This window comes from Pseudophryne corroboree, chromosome 3 (genome assembly GCF_028390025.1).
Source record: "Pseudophryne corroboree isolate aPseCor3 chromosome 3, aPseCor3.hap2, whole genome shotgun sequence".
Classification (NCBI taxonomy): Eukaryota; Metazoa; Chordata; class Amphibia; order Anura; family Myobatrachidae; genus Pseudophryne; species Pseudophryne corroboree.
The window spans coordinates 3,928,836-3,946,221 of record NC_086446.1 but is presented as its reverse complement, the minus strand read 5'-3'; the positions used below and the strand labels follow the sequence as shown (position 1 = coordinate 3,946,221).

Sequence of the window (17,386 nt, the reverse complement as noted above, 5' to 3'; positions counted from 1 at the left end):
GATGTATCTGGGTGATGACTGGAGAGGTGACTGCTGGGAATGGTGTATTATACAGTAACACCAGGGGACGTGTCTGGGTGATGACTGGAGAGGTGACTGCTGGCGATGGTGCATTATACAGTAACACCAGGGGACGTGTCTGGGTGATGACTGGAGAGGTGACTGACGGGAATGGGGCATTATACAGTAACACCAGGAGACGTGTCTGGGTGATGACTGGAGAGGTGACTGACGGGAATGGGGTATTATACAGTAACACTAGGGGACGTGTCTGGCTGATGTCTGGAGCGGTGACTGCTGGGAGTGGGACATTATACAGTAACACCAGGGGATGTGTCTGGGTGATGACTGGAGAGGTGACTGCTGGGAATGGGACATTATACAGTAACACCGGGGGATGTGTCTGGGTGATGACTGTATCACTCTGTGTCTATGTCTCCATGCAGGAGGGGGAGTATATAGAGGAACACAGGGATTTGTACAAGGACGTGATGATGGAGAATCACCGGCCCCTCACATCACTGGGTAAGAGGAGACTGTTGTGTATTGTACAGGGGAGAGCAGGTATGGGGGCCCTATGGTGGTCATTCCGAGTTGTCAAAATCACATTTTATTTGTACTTTAAAAATAAGTCAGATCCAATGTTTTTTTATATAGGTAGTACGCCATTGCCTATGTCTTCACTTACAAATATCATCATTTATTTCTCCTTCATCCACTAGGGGACACTGGAGTATGGCCCTCATTCAGAGTTGTTCGCTCGTTATTTTTTTCTCGCAACGGAGCGATAAGTCGCTAATGCGCATGCGCAATGTCCGCACTGCGACTGCGCCAAGTAAATTGGCTATGCAGTTAGGTATTTTACTCACGGCATTGCAAGGTTTTTTCTTCGTTCTGGTGATCGTAATGTGATTGACAGGAAGTGGGTGTTTCTGGGCGGAAACTGGTCGTTTTATGGGCGTGTGGGAAAAAACGCTACCGTTTCTGGGAAAAACGCGGGAGCGGCTGGAGAAACGGAGGAGTGTCTGGGCGAACGCTGGGTGTGTTTGTGACGTCAAACCAGGAACGACAAGCACTGAACTGATCGCAGATGCCGAGTAAGTCTCGAGCTACTCAGAAACTGCTAAGAGGTGTGTATTAACAATTTTAAGAATCTTTCGTTCGCAGTTTTGATAAGCTAAGATTCACTCCCAGTAGGCGGCGGCTTAGCTTGTGCAAAGCTGCTAAAAGCAGCTTGCGAGCGAACAACTCGGAATTACCACCTATATACACACATCACCTGATAATCACATATATACACTGTACTCAGTCACTGTGTGTCTCCTACAGATGGGCCCAGTAACAGAGATCCCCCAGAGAGATGTCCCCATCCTCTGTATTCCCAGGATTGTACAGAGGAGAATCACAGGATCCCACAGGAGGTTGAGGTAGGTGGATTTAAGGTCTCACCAATATACCAACGTGACTGTCTTTTAATGATGTGTAGTGGAGCTGTGTGTTTTATACACTGATATCACACTGTTTACTCTCAATGAATTCAGACTTTATTATTTTATTGGTTATTTAGAGCGAAGATCTGATGGATATTAAGGTAGAAGATACAGAGGGAGAAGAAGAGACGTATGTGACTGATATGAAGGCAGAAGATATAGAGGGAGAAGAAGAGACATATGTGACTGATATAAAGGCAGAAGATATAGAGGTCGAAGAAGAGACGAATGTGACTGATATGAAGGCAGAAGATATAGAGGGAGAAGAAGAGACATATGTGACTGATATTAAGGCAGAAGATATAGAGGGAGAAGAAGAGACGAATGTGACTGATATGAAGGCAGAAGATATAGAGGGAGAAGAAGAGACGTATGTGACTGATATAAAGGCAGAAGATATAGAGGGAGAAGAAGAGACGTATATGACTGATATAAAGGCAGAAGATACAGAGGGAAAAGAAGAGACGTATGTGACTGATATAAAGAAAGAAGATATAGAGGGAGAAGAAGAGACGTATGTGAGGGGTGATCAGCAGTGTAAGGAGGAGACAACCCCTACAGATACCAGCACACGTAAGTAATAAACATGAGATGAAATGATCTGTGGTAATTAGCTTGGTTGAGGGTGTATTGGTGCAGTGTCTAGGTGCATAATCAGGATCCAAACACTCAAAGAAAACAGTAATTTGCCACCCACATACGCCTTCCTGTCAATCTCCTTGTGAACGCCCGTGTGAAAGGATAGTTTGCACAAACCCATCGCTGAGTGGCGTTCCGCTTTGTACCCGTTCAACATGCCAACACATTGCGGTGCATGCGCAGTTTAGACCTGATCGCCCGCTGTACGAAAACGCAGCCTAGCAATCAAGTCTGAATTAGGCCCTTTGTCTCTATCTACCTATGAGTATGAATGGTTGGATAAGTGCCGAATGCATATAAGTCTGTAAACTATTGCTGCTGTTTCTTTTGCTGTGCGACTATGTTTAAAACTCCTATATAAGGTAATGCAGTAATATGTGTCTCCTACATACTTGAAATGTATTTTATAGTTGATGATGTGCTCATACTGCTTTTTATACTAATGTATAACTTGTGACTGATACCTATTGTGATTGCTAACTTTACTATACTTCTGTCAGTTTTCTGTGTATTCCGATCCTCAGTGCTGGTGCAAAGCAGGGTAGGGTTAGATTGTGTGTCACTTTAACAAAATTTTAGGTGATTACAGTCACAAATTGTGTAGTTAACACTGTACAGGTGTGTGATTATTTATCATGTCTAAGAGCTGAAAGGGTGAGGAAAATACACTCACAGCAGCGTCAACACTCATGTCATGTTTTCTTGCAGAGATGGGTTAACCTCTCAGGATCTGGTTCAGAATGATTTGTATACAAATTGTTTTAGCTTTCACCAAAGCCTCTTAAATAATCTAAGGCAGGCACAGGTGCAAGTGGATCCCCCATGGGCTACTTTTGCACAGACATTATCCAGTATAGCTGAGCGGATAATGCCAACTTCTGTACCAGGGATAGGTTACGGGAGGCGGTCGTTAGGTCGACAAGCAATAGGTCAACATACATTGGGTCAACCACTGAAGGTCGACATGGTCACTAGGTCTACATGTACTAGGTCAGCATGCAAAAAAGTTGACATGGGGTTTTCACAATTTTTTTCACCTTTTTCATACTTAACGATCCACGTGGACTACAATTGGGAACAGTAACCTTGCCCGAAGCAGGGCGAGCATAGCGGTGCACTAATTGGGGTTCCTCGTCACTTTATGAGGAAAACGGAAAAAAACTCATGTTGACCTTTTTCCATGTCGATCTAGTGACCATGTCAACCTAATGCATGTCGACCTTCAGTGGTCGACCTAATGTATGTCGACCCAATGAACCACACCCTAGGTTACACTATTAACCCTTACATGCAGCATTCCACCTGGCGTTTATTACATCCAGCAGGGGAAGCAGCAGCCTCTCAACAAACAGTCTGAAAGGGCAGTGGTAAGTAAATCGCATAGACCTGAAACAACATCTTCACAGTCTACACCTGTTTCAGATGAGGATTCGTCAGAGGATGAAGACTCATCACTCTCCGGTTCTGCATACAGAGACGAGGAGGAAGGCGTCAGCTCAGTGGACATACCTGAGCTAATTAGTGCTATGAAAGCCATTCTATTCTTAGAGGAGGCAGCAGTGCCTGTGTTAAATTCTAAGGCACCTGTGTTTAAACATCCCAAAACAGGTAGGACTGAGTTCCCTGGGCAAGAACAGCTGACGGAAATTATACAAGAGGCTTGGGTTATGCCCAGTAAGAAAAAGTTTAGAATTCCAATTATCCTCTTCCAGCTGGGGACCATTTAAAAAGAGAGGTGGCTCCTAAAGTAGATAGGCATGCCGTTCAATTGGTGCGAAAATCTACATTACCTCTGCCTTCAACATCATTAAATGATGTCACGGATAGGAGAGTTGATGGTTTTCTAAAAAAATGTTTTCCATGTCTGGGGCAATCATAAGACCAGCCATGGCTTTAGCCTGGATGGGGAAGGCAGTTGCTGCCTGGGCTGATGCATTGGAGTAAGATCTTCCAATGACATCTAGAGAACAAGAATGCCATATTGCACATATAAAACAGGCGGCGATGTTTATGGAAGAAGCAGCCTTGGATATGGGTACAATTGCCTCTCAAGCATCAGCCTCAGCAGGAGCTGCTCACAAAGCGGTTTGGCTACGTACATGGAAGCTGATTCAGAATCCAAGAAGGTTCTGGGGTCTTTGCCTTTTACTGGAGATATTCTTTTTGGTAAAGAATTAACCAGTATTTTGGAGTCCGAAGCAGTTTCCAAGAAAGTGAGGTTTCCTTCCACATACAGATTCAAGCCTAGATTTCCAGCTTTTCGTCCCTTTCGGTTACAAGGAAAAGGTGTTGGCAAACAATCCCAATACAACAAGTCTGGTAAGACTAAAAAGCATTGAGCTACCAGAGCATTGGCTTCTAAAACAGAAGATAAGCCATCAGCCTGATGGTGCGAGCCTCCACCTGGGGGATCTCAGGGTGGGAGGCAAACTTCTTCAATTTACACAGATCTGGCAGCAGTCTACAACAGATGCCTGAGTGCAAGAAGCGGTATCGCACAGTTATGAGTTTGGTTTCAAGAAAAACCCTCCTCAAAGGTTTTCTTGTACCAGCCCGTCTTTGAAAGAGACGAGGACTAAGGCTTTGCAAGAGGCAGTTCAGAAATTGCTTCAGTCAGGAGTAATCATTCCAGTTCCTCCTGCACAACTAGGACAGGGTTTCTACTCCAGCCTGTTTCTAGTCCAGAAGCCAAAAGGGTCGTTTCGGCCCACACTCAATCTAAAAGTGCTGAACAAGTACATTTGGGTGCCTTGGTTTCATATGGAAACTTTGCGTTCCATCATTTTGGCCACGGAGCCAGGGGATTTTATGGTGTCCCTTGACATCCAGGATGCTTACCTACATGTTCCTATAGCCTTAGGTTCGCTATCCTCCAACAGCATTTTCAGTTCCAGGCTCTGCCATTCGGATTGGCCACAGCCCCCAGAGTATTTTCCGAAATCATGGTGGTAATGGCAGCTTATCTGCCAGCAGGGGATAAGAATTGTTCCATACCTTGACGATCTTTTAATCCTGGCACAGTCTCAGGAGTTGCTTCTGTGTCATCTGCAGCAGACAATAGAGCAGAAGCACGGTTGGCTCATAAATTGGGCAAAATCGTCTCTGGTTCCGTCATGGAGGATGACTCACTTGGGGGCTGTGTTGGATTCAAGCCTTCAGAGAGTAGTTTTACCTCTGAACAAAATAGACAACGTTCATTCAAGGATTCAGGAGCTGCTACACAGTCGGAAGATATCCATTCACGCAGCAATGCATTAATGGGATTGGTTGTGTCAACATTCGACATGGTAGAGTATGCTCAGTTCTATCAGAGACCTGTGTCAAGACTGTGGTTTTTATGAACCCGGTGTCTATGTGAAGTCTGGGTAACTGCAGGTCTATGTGTATATTTGGCTGGTCCATGGAAATCAGTGAGATTAAGTAGTAAGGAGCAATCCCTGACCGGGGATCGAACCCTGGCCTCGGCAGAGGGAGCCGTATCCTGACCACAGAATCACCAGGGACTTGGTGTTGATAGCAGGATGGTGAATGTATTGGTGAGAATGAACTGGATATACTGTCACAGGAGTAAGTGTTTGTGTACTCAAGGTTGCTTTGAAATAGATTCACTGGAGTTATGCAGATCTGGGAGGAGAGCTGAAGACGTTGAACTGGACTGGTTACCGGTGAGACTGGAACCGGACTGGGTACAAATTTAACTGGAATGCTACTGTAATCCGGGCTGCTACCGAATATAACTGGAAACGCAACTGTAGGTAGAACAAAATAGACAAAGTTCATTCAAGGATTCAGGAGCTGCTACACAGTCGGAAGATATCCATTCACGCAGCAATGCATTAATGGGATTGGTTGTGTCAACATTCGACATGGTAGAGTATGCTCAGTTCTATCAGAGACCTGTGTCAAGACTGTGGTTTTTATGAACCCGGTGTCTATGTGAAGTCTGGGTAACTGCAGGTCTATGTGTATATTTGGCTGGTCCGTGGAAATCAGTGAGAATAAGTAGTAAGGAGCAATCCCTGACCGGGGATCGAACCCTGGCCTCAGCAGAGGGAGCCGTATCCTGTCACAGTCAGTGGCTGTGACTTTAAGACGAGGCTGAAGAAGAACTGAAGACTGTAGCTGTGACTTTAAGACAAGACTGAAGAATACTGCGGCTGTGTCTTTAAGACGAGACTGAAGCGTACTGGATATAACTGGTAACACAACTGTAATCCAGACTGGGTAGCAAAAAGCGGAGTTTTACAGGAATTAAGGTAATAGTGTTGCCTTTTAAGGAGGTCAGCTTCGTGTGACACAAGGAACTGCCAGATTCTGTAACACAAGTCTCTTTACTTATACTTCCTGGTGATTGGTGAACAGATTCAGGTGATTCAGAGAGTCTCAGGATGGCACAGGATTGGATAGCTCCAGGTCAGGTGATCAGACCCTGTCATGTTAATACTCTAGGTTAGGTTTTGATGTGGAGTGAGGCCTAGCAGGCAGAAAAAACACTGAAGCCTGAACTTCTGCAAATTAACAGAGGATGCTGACTTTTACGACTACTCCAGAATGAACACAGTGAAGAATCAAAATGCTGCACACAGCTGATTACTGATTATTTAGAGCAGTGGTTCTCAAACTCGGTCCTCAGGACCCCACACGGTGCATGTTTTGCAGGTAACTCAGCAGGTGCACAGGTGTATTAATTACTCACTGACACATTTTAAAAGGTCCACAGGTGGAGCTAATTATTTCACTTGTGATTCTGTGAGACTAGCAAAACATGCACCGTGTGGGGTCCTGAGGACCGAGTTTGAGAACCTGTGATTTAGAGGAATTCCTACTCAGGTGGCTAATCAAGGTAAGCAAACACAGATTTGCAGTATTCCTGGTGAGCTGAACAGATGCAAGTTACAGGATACGCTGAGGTAAGCCTCAGAATATAAGAAATACAGTCAGTATCATGACACTTTGCAACATCTGATCCCTACCAAATGGAATGGTTTTCATCAGACAAAAACGCAGACGATGGACCTTACTCTGGAAGTAAGGAGGTCATTAGCCTGGTGGCTAGAGACATTCCATCTGGACAAAGAGAGACCCTTTTGGATATCCGATTGGGAAAGTCTGACAACAGATGCCAGTCTTCAGGGCTGGGGAACGTGTCAGGAAGGATTTGTTTCAGGGGCAGTGGACCAAGGAAAAAAGTTGCCTGCCAATAACTATATTGGATCTCCGGGATTTTATATATATATATATATATATATATATATATATATATATATATATTGTAACACTGTAGGGGTGCAAGGTGCCTCTTCCTAGGGAATATGGCAGCACGCAGCAGCTGAGGAATAACACAAGTCCAGTTTCTGGTACAACTGACCCCGGCCAGTTTTATTGAAACAGAAAATTAAAACAAACCCCAAAATAAAAATACCTTGCCTGTCCGGAACTAACTAAACATAAGATATTCCTAACTGTCACTAAACAAAACGCAGAGTTCTTCAGTACATACTGTATAGCTCACTTGCATCAGAAAGCGTGTCTCTCACACACAGATCCTGCAGCCTTCCCAGGCAGTCTGCCCATACTAATCAGGTTAGAAGCACTATAACACTCTTACACAGCTGAAACCCTGATTAGCCCTCTGTGAGGCCAAAGACCCGAACTGGGCCCAATGTCTAGAACTCGCCTTATCTCTCTCTCAGAGCCTTTACCCAGCTTTTACAGCAAACTGAAAAGGTTCAGACAAAACAAAAAGCATTTTTCCTAGAAGTTAACATTTTCTAAAACATGTAAGACAAGAACCTGTGACAAATATACCTGCCCTCAAACACTATCCCAGTGTTCTTGTCACAATATATATATATATATATATATATTCACTGATTCCGGCCAAGGACATCCTTCAGGTGAAACCAGTTCAGATCCGTTTGGATAATGCAATGGCAGTAGCGTACCTCAACCATCAGGGAGGAACTCACAGCCAGAAAGCAAAGAACGAGGTAAGTCACATACCCTTGTCTTGTCCGCAGTGTTTGTTCCAGGAGTCCTAAACTGGGAAGCCGACTTTCTCAGTCGACACGCCATTCAGGGAAGCAAATGGGCTCTACACCCGGAGGTCTTCCAGACTCTAGTGAACAAATGGGGATTGCCAGGGAGAGATCTCATGGCATCCCGTCTGAACAACAATTTTCTCGCATAGGGTTCAAGAACAAAGGATCCCAGAGCGATCTTTGTGGACGCCTTATCGATGAGATGGAATTTCCATCTAGCTTATGTGTTTCCTCTAATCTCCCTATTACGCAGGGTGGTGAGAAAGATAAAGCAAGGAAAGGGTGCCGAGATATTAAAAGCTCTGGCTTGGCCCTGAAGACATTGGTATACAGATCTGCAGAGGATGTCGATGGATGTTCCACTTCTGCTCCCTCAACGTCCAGCTCTACTGACGCAGTGTCCTTGTTATCACAGACATCTGGACCGACCGTCTTTGACGGCGTGGCTCTTGAAACCTCTATCCTGAAGTCAAGAGGATTCTCACAACAGGTAAATCAAACACTGCTCAGAGCAAGGAAACCTCCTCATCTCGTATTTATCACCGAATATGGCAGGCCTATATTCATTGGTGTTTTGAACGGAAAATGGACCCTACGTCTTTCAGAGTTTCCAGGGTCTTAGCATTCCTTCAGGCAGGAATTAATAAATGTTTGAAGGTGGCTTCCTTGAGAGTGCAAGTGTCGGCATTGAGTGTATGGTTCCAAAAGAAAATTGCCAACTTTCAGAATGTGCGTAATTTTCCAGGTGTTATGCACACCAGTGCCTGCAGGAAAGTACTGGTGTCAGGACTGTTATGCACTCCAGTGCCTGCAGGAATTTACTGGTGTTTGAACTGTTATGCAAAACAAATGGACTCACAGACAGACTGGGGAATATGACATAACGTACACAGAAGGTGATAGGGTAACAAAATACACACAAAGTGAACAGAGAAGCCCAGAGGCTAAGGAACTGGGTATCTCCCTTGTATTAGAACTGCTCAGATGGGAAAAGCAAGATGTTGCGTTTTAATACGTAGATAACCCAAAATGCTGTTGCTAAGGGCAACAGCAAAACCCTAAAGGGTTACCAACGGGTGTGGCAGTAAACTCCTTGGTCAGAGATGGGATGATAGACACAAGGAGAGTCTCCACAATCCTAATTCTCACTTGCAGTGCACAGGTTCAGCTTACTGCCACTAAACTGACCCCTGACACCTAGCACAGTGAGACAGGATTAGACAGGCAAGTCTTAGAATACAGCTGCAAACTTGCTAAGTTCACAGAGTAGTAACAGAACCCCAGCAAGCTAAACGACTGACTCAAGTCTTACTGCTAGGTCTGGATTGGCAGAGTGTAATACCAAATCCCCAGGCCTATTTGCAGTAAGCAACAAACAAATACAAAGCTACACAGTACTGGCTAACTTTCAGAAACTGACTAACCAACAAAGATTCAGCAGCATCTGCTTACCCTGAGAAGAGGCCTTATAAAGCAGGTGCTGTCCACGCCCCACTCAGACCTCACAGACTGTGAGCACAAAACCCAGCACCGGATCCTCTGCCATGCACAGAGCCTATAACCACTGCACAGCAAAAGACCCGAACCGGAGTATCGGCTGCGCTCAGGTCACTCCGCTAGCACTTGTCTCCCGGTTGCCATGACGACGTGGCAGCACAGGGCAGGAGACCCTAACAGTACCCCCCCTCTGACGAGGGGTCAAAGAACCCCTACCACCGGGTTTATCGGGGAACTGCGAGAAGAAAGAGCGTATCAGTCTGGGGGCATGAAGATCACAACTGCGCACCCACGACCGCTCCTCCGGGCCATACCCCTTCCAGTGCACCAAAAATGACAGCCGACCCCGAACCACCTTGGAGTCAAGAATCCTTTCAACAACAAACTCCCTCTGGCCACGTATCAGAAGAAGGGAAGGTCTTCCACTGGAAGAAGGATTACTAATCGCCCGTTTTAAAAGGGAACAATGAAATGTTTTATTGATACCCAAAGAACGGGGCAGATCTAACTGAAATGCCACCGGATTGATAACCCTGGTGATCTTATAAGGGCCGATGAACCGGGGGCCTAACTTATGAGATGGCTGTCTCAACTTCAAATTCTTGGTAGACAACCAGACGAAGTCTCCTAATTTGAAGCTGCAGGGTCTTTTCCGCTTATCAAAAACCCTTTTGGTCACTAATGACACAGACACAAGGGCTTTCTTCACTTTCCGCCAAATACCTCTAAGGACCGAAACCACAGAGGAACCACCAGGCGTGGAGTCCAGGGGGTCAAAAGAATTGGCCTTAGGATGATGCCCATACACACAAAGGAAGGGAGAGATCCCTGTAGCAGAGTGAGCCGCGTTGTTATAGGCAAACTCCGCCATGGACAGATGAGCAACCCAGTCAGTCTGACACTTGGAGACATAACACCTGAGGAACTGCTCCAAGGACTGGTTCACCCTTTCAGTCTGCCCATTAGACTGCGGATGGTAGCCCGACGACAAGCTGACAGAAATCTGGAGATCAGAACAAAATGCCCTCCAGAATTTGGCCACAAACTGGGATCCGCGGTCAGAGACCACATCAAGTGGCAACCCGTGGAGACGCACAACATGCAGCATAAATAATTCAGACAGGAGTCTGGCCGATGGCAGCCCAACCAGTGGAACGAAGTGCGCCATCTTCGAAAACCTGTCAACGACAACCCAGATTGCTGTCATCCCCGAGTATTTGGGCAAGTCCACCACAAAATCCATTGAAATGTGGGTCCATGGCTTAGATGGGATAGAGAGTGGATGTAATGGGCCAACAGGAACCCCTCTAGGAGTCTTATTTCGGGCACAGATGTCACATGCCCGAACCCACTGATCCACATCCTTAGCCACCGAGGGCCACCACACCGCCCTAGATAGCAACTCCCGAGTTCTGGCAATACCCGGGTGACCTGCAGACTTCTTGGCATGGAATTCCAGGAACACTCGCTGTCTTAACCTAGGAGGCACAAACAAAAGACCTACCGGAAGGTCTGGAGGAGCCTGCTCCTGTGCTCTAAGGACTAATGATAAGAGGTCCTGGGTAATGCCCACTTTAATACATGATGGGGAAACAATGAGCAACGGCTCCTCGGTGGTCTCCTGGATTGGAGCAAAACTCCGCGAGAGCGCATCAGCCTTGATGTTTTTTGACCCAGGGCGATATGTTATCAAAAAATTAAAGCGAGCAAAAAACAAAGCCCATCGTGCCTGCCTGGCATTGAGACGCTTCGCTGACTCTAAATATGCCAGATTCTTATGGTCAGTGAGAATTGAGACAACAAACTTAGCCCCCTCAAGCCAGTGTCTCCACTCCTCGAGTGCATCCTTAATAGCCAACAATTCCCGGTTACCCACGTCATAATTCATCTCGGCAGGCGAAAATTTACGGGAAAAGTAAGCACAGGGATGAAGGCGATTATCAGACACTCCCATCTGAGAAAGCACTGCCCCAATACCCATCTCAGAGGCATCCACCTCCACCACAAAAGGACGCTCTGGATCTGGGTGTCGCAGCACCTTGGCCGAAACAAATGCTCTTTTGAGACGGGAAAAAGCCGCTTTAGCCTCACAAGACCAGTGAGCAACATCCGCCCCTTTCTTAGTGAGTGCCACCAAGGGCGCCACTATAGACGAAAATCCAGCGATAAATCGTCTATAAAAATTTGCAAAGCCCAGGAAACGCTGAAGCGCCTTCAAACTAGTGGGCTGCACCCAATCCAGGACTGCCTGTACCTTGGAACCCTCCATTTGGAAACCTTCTGGGGAGATAATATATCCTAGAAATGCGATTTGATGAACTTCAAATTCGCACTTCTCCAGCTTCGCCCCAAGCCGGTGGTCTCTGAGTTTCTGGAGGACTAAGCGTACATGCTTCCGATGTTCCTCCAGGGAATGGGAGAAGATTAGGATGTCATCTAAGTATACAACTAAGAATCTATCCAAATATTCCCTGAGCACATCATTCATGAAATCCTGGAAGACTGCCGGGGCATTACAGAGCCCAAAAGGCATCACCAAATATTCATAATGCCCTGAGTGGGTATTAAAGGCAGTCTTCCATTCATCCCCCTCTCTTATTCGGATTAGATTGTACGCACCGCGTAAGTCAATCTTAGAAAAAATGGTGGCAGTACGAAGCTGGTCAAACAAGACCGAAATGAGAGGCAGTGGGTATGAGTTTTTAATCGTGATACGGTTCAATTCCCTGAAGTCGATGCAGGGTCGCAACGAACCGTCCTTTTTACCCACGAAGAAGAACCCCGACCCAACTGGAGACTGTGAAGGTCTGATAAATCCCTTAGCCAAGTTCTCCTGAATGTACTCTGCCATAGCCTGAGTCTCAGGACGTGACAGGGAGTACAACCTGCTCTTGGGAAGCTTAGCATTTGGCAACAAATCAATGGCACAGTCATAGGGGCGATGGGGAGGTAGTACCTCTGCAATTTTTTTGGAGAACACGTCCGCAAAATCTGCATAACACCCTGGCAATCCTGGCAAACTTAGCTGCGAGAGCCTGACTGGAAGGCTCAAGCAACTCCTGAAACAATCAGTACCCCAACTAAGAATCTCCCCAGAGACCCAGTCAAATTGAGGATTGTGGGCCCTTAACCAGGGTAACCCCAACACCAATGGGGCAAAAGTACAGTCGCATAAAAGGACAATTTTTCAGAGTGTGTGGCTCCAATAAACAAAGAAATCTGGCTAGTGCAAGAGGTAATTTTACCTTGGGATAATGGTTCCCCATTTAACCCACAAATCTCAATTTCCGATGCCAAGGGTACTAAGGGAACAGAGTGTTTCAGGGCGAATTGGCGGTCCATAAAAACCCCGTCGGCCCCACTGTCCACAAAGGCCTCAGTCTTGACAGTTTGACCGAGGATCTTCAAGGTCACCGGAATGATAAAAGTCTTCTTGGGAAATTCTGACTTCTGGCCTGACAGGATATTTCCCATCACCCTCAGGCCCTGAAGTTTTCCGGCTTTTATGGGCATGATACTACCACATGACCTTTATTCCCACAGTACAAACACAACCCCTGCTGTCTCCTCCGCGTCTTCTCACGCGAGGAGAGGCGGGTAGCCCCAATCTGCATAGGCTCCTCGAAAATTCCTCAGAGTCTGAGGTTCCCTTGGGAAGGAAGGAAATCTCAGTCTCCCTTTCAAGCCTACGCTCTCTCAGCCGTCTATCCACCCGGATGGATAACTGCATGAGCTGATCCAAGCTATCAGGCAAGGGATATTGTACCAGTTGGTCCTTTATCTGGTTAGAAAGACCTCCTCGGTACTGGTGTTTCAGGGCTGGGTCATTCCACTGGGTATCATGGGCCAACAACCGAAACTCCGTACAGTAAACCTCAACTGGCCTTCGCCCTTGCTTAAGGATCGAAATCTGAGCCTCGGCTGAGGCCGTCTTGTCAGGGTCATCATACAACATGCCCAGTGCCGTAAAAAAAGCATCAACACTTTTAAGCGACGGACAGTCAGGCTGCAACCCATATGCCCAGACCTGTGGGTCTCCTTGTAGCAAGGAAATCACTATGCCCACCCGCTGAATCTCCGACCCAGAAGACTGAGGCCTAAGCCGGAAGTATAGCTTGCAGCTCTCCTTGAAACAAAAGAACTGCGAGCGATCTCCAGAAAAACGATCCTGGAGATTTACTTTCGGCTCCTTAACCCCTGCAGGGGGTGGTCTTCTGTATACCGGCGGTCGGGCTCCCGGCGCTCAGTATACCGGCGCCGGGAGCCCGACCGCCGGCATACCGACACTTATTTTCCCTCGTGGGGGTCCACGACCCCCATAGAGGGAGAATAAAATAGTGTGGCGCGCGTAGCGCGCCACCGTGCCCGTAGCGTGGCGAGCGCAGCGAGCCCGCAAGGGGCTCATTTGCGCTCGCCACACTGTCGGTCAGCCGGCGGTCGGGCTTCCGGCGCCGGTATGCTGGGCGCCGGGAGCCCGACCGCCGGCCAGCCGTAGTGAACCCCCTGCAGGTGCTGCTGCTGCGGGAGCTCCGCCAGCAGCCTGGGAGGTGTGCATTTTAATGGACAAATCATTAAATTGTCGAGTCAGGACCTGCACCTGATCGACCACCTGTTGCAACGTATTTTGAGGGGTATGCTCCATATTCCCACAAAATTTCAACAGGAGTATTAGGCTGCTGAATATGTTATGCACACCAGTGCCTGCAGGAAAGTACTGGTGTCAGGACTGTTATGCACTCCAGTGCCTGCAGGAATGTACTGGTGTTTGAACTGTTATGCAAAACAAATGGACTTACAGACAGACTGGGGAATATGACATAACGTACACAGAAGGTGATAGGGTAACAAAATACACACAAAGTGAACAGAGAAGCCCAGAGGCTAAGGAACTGGGTATCTCCCTTGTATTAGAACTGCTCAGATGGGAAAAGCAAGATGTTGTGTTTTAATACGTAGAGAACCCAAAATGCTGTTGCTAAGGGCAACAGCAAAACCCTAAAGGGTTACCAACGGGTGTGGCAGTAAACTCCTTGGTCAGAGATGGAATGATAGACACAAGGAGAGTCTCCACAATCCTAATTCTCATTTGCAGTGCACAGGTTCAGCTTACTGCCACTAAACTGACCCCTGACACCTAGCACAGTGAGACAGGATTAGACAGGCAAGTCTTAGAATACAGCCGCAAACTTGCTAAGTTCACAGAGTAGTAACAGAACCCCAGCAAGCTAAACGACTGACTCCAGTCTTACTGCTAGGTCTGGATTGGCAGAGTGTAATACCAAATCCCCAGGCCTATTTGCAGTAAGCAACAAACAAATACAAAGCTACACAGTACTGGCTAACTTTCAGAAACTGACTAACCAACAAAGATTCAGCAGCATCTGCTTACCCTGAGAAGAGGCCTTATAAAGCAGGTGCTGTCCACGCCCCACTCAGACCTCACAGACTGTGAGCACAAAAACCAGCACCGGATCCCCTGCCATGCACAGAGCCTATAACCACTGCACAGCAAAAGACCCGAACCGGAGTATCAGCTGCGCTCAGGTCACTCCGCTAGCACTTGTCTCCCGGTTGCCATGACGACGTGGCAGCACAGGGCAGGAGACCCTAACACCAGGGAAGGCTGCGCATTCAACCTCCGTTTGTTCCACCTACAGTGCTGTGGGACTTATGTTTAGTCCTGAAAGCCCTTCAAGTTTCCCCATTTGAGCCTCTTAATTAAGTGGATCTTAAATGGTTAACAGCTAAAGTTCTCTATCTACGCCATGGCATCAGCTAGAAGAGTGTCAGATTTAGGGGCATTGTCATGTCGTTCCCCATTTCTGATTTTTTTTATCCAGATAAAGCAGTTCTCAGAAAAACAAAGCGCTAGATGAACAATGCTGGAGAGGAAAGATGCAGAGGGGAAAGAAGCAGCAAGAAATAGAATATAACAATAAAAAAAATAAAAAAAAACAATGTTTAAGCTCTTTTGTGATAAATTGCTGTTTGGTAAGGGCAAAAAAAGGCGAAGGAGTCCTTTATTATAGATCTTACACCGCCTTAATTGAATACTACACTATCCCTAGTTCTAACCTTTATGCTCCGTTTGTTCTCTGACCGGAGCTTGTTATTAGCCGTAACACTCCTTTCAGCGGCTCAGTCCAGCGGCTCAGTACCGCAGGTCTTCTTACGGCTTTGCGTGCCGGAGCCGGGTGCTTGTATTAGCGGCTTCTCAGATGCTCAGTGCGGCGGGTCTCCTTATGGCTTGGCGTGCCCAATGTCTTTATTTCCTCCCAAAACAGCTGTAAAACGGCCCAACGCGTTTCGTGCATGCGCACTTAGTCATGGGATTGCTGCATGGATGGATATTCTGCGACTGTGTAGCAATTTTTGAACCCTCATCTGTAGTGCGGTTATTTTGTTCAGAGGTAGAAAGATTCTCTGAAGACTGGTGTCCAGCACAGCTCCCAGATGTGTCAACCATTGCAACGGGACTAAGGAGGACAGTGCCTAATTTATGAGCCAGTCGTGAGCCTGCAAACAGGCTATTGTCTATTGGAGATGCGTAACAGAGTTTCCTGAGACTGAGCCAGGATCAACAAGTCGTCCAAATATGGGAAAATCCTTGTTCCCTGATGACAAAGTTGAGCTGCCATCACCACCATAATCTTGGTATATACCCTTGGAGCTGTAGCCAGTCCAGTTGGTAGGGCCTGGAATTGTAAATGCTGTTGTAGGATAGCAAACCTGAGATAGAACTAATGGGAAGGTGCTATAGATACATAGAGGTAAGCATCCTGGATATCCAGGGACACCATGAAGTCTCCCGGCTCCATTGCCAGGACAATAGACCGTAGAGTTTCCATACGGAACCGATGCTTCCAGATGTATTTGTTCAGAGTCTTGAAATTGAGAATGTGTCGGTAGGATCCATTTGGTTTCTGAACTAGAAACAGGTTGGAATAGAAACCTGGTCCCCTTTGTGCAGTAGGAACCGGCATTATCACTCCTGACTGCAGTCATTTTTGCACTGCCACTTGTAGAGCCAGGGCCTTCGATTCCATTGGAGACTGACTAGTACAACAAAATCTTTGAGAAAGATTCTTCCTTAAGGACAAAGCTTAACCACAAGACACTGCTTCGTAGCTGTTGAAACATCATCTTCCATCACTTCTGCCCAGCCTGCAACTACTTTAGTCACCCAGGCTGGGGCCATAGTTGGGCTAGTCACTGCCCCTGCTAAGGAAAAAACAGTCTTTAAAAACCCCTAAATCCCTCTTTCAGTCCCATTGTTTAATGATGTTGAAGGCAGAGGTAATGTAGATTTCACACAAGTTGAACTATCGGGGTAATTCCAAGTTGATCGCAGCAGGAAAGTTTTTAGCAGTTGGGCAAAACCATGTGCACTGCAGGGGGGGGCAGATATAACATGTGCAGAGAGAGTTAAATTTGGGTGTGGTGAGTTCAATCTGCAATCTAAATTGCAGTGTAAAAATAAAGCAACCAGTATTTACCCTGCACAGAAACAAAATAACCCACCCAAATCTAAATCTCTCTGCAAATGTTATATCTGCCCCCCTTGCAGTGCACATGGTTTTGCCCAACTGCTAAAAACTTTCCTGCTGCGATCAACTTGGAATTACCCCCTATATGCGCATCTAATTTGGGAGGAACCTCCCTTTTTAAACAGTCCACAGTAGGAAAGGAGAAAAAGAACCCACTATTTGGGAATCTTAC

At 46.6% G+C, this 17,386-nt stretch overlaps 1 protein-coding gene across 2 annotated transcripts in view; it reads left to right on the top strand.

Annotated features, from left to right (window-relative positions):
- The window catches only part of LOC135054498 (zinc finger protein 436-like), a 48,823-nt gene that overhangs the window by 10,708 nt on the left and 20,729 nt on the right, over positions 1–17,386 (top strand). For both annotated transcript variants that reach the window (XM_063957615.1, XM_063957616.1), the window contains exons 3-5: positions 447–525; positions 1,330–1,427; positions 1,568–2,063. In XM_063957615.1, coding sequence (XP_063813685.1) covers positions 447–525; positions 1,330–1,427; positions 1,568–2,063 — 673 coding nt within the window. The remainder of the gene's footprint in view (positions 1–446; positions 526–1,329; positions 1,428–1,567; positions 2,064–17,386) is intronic.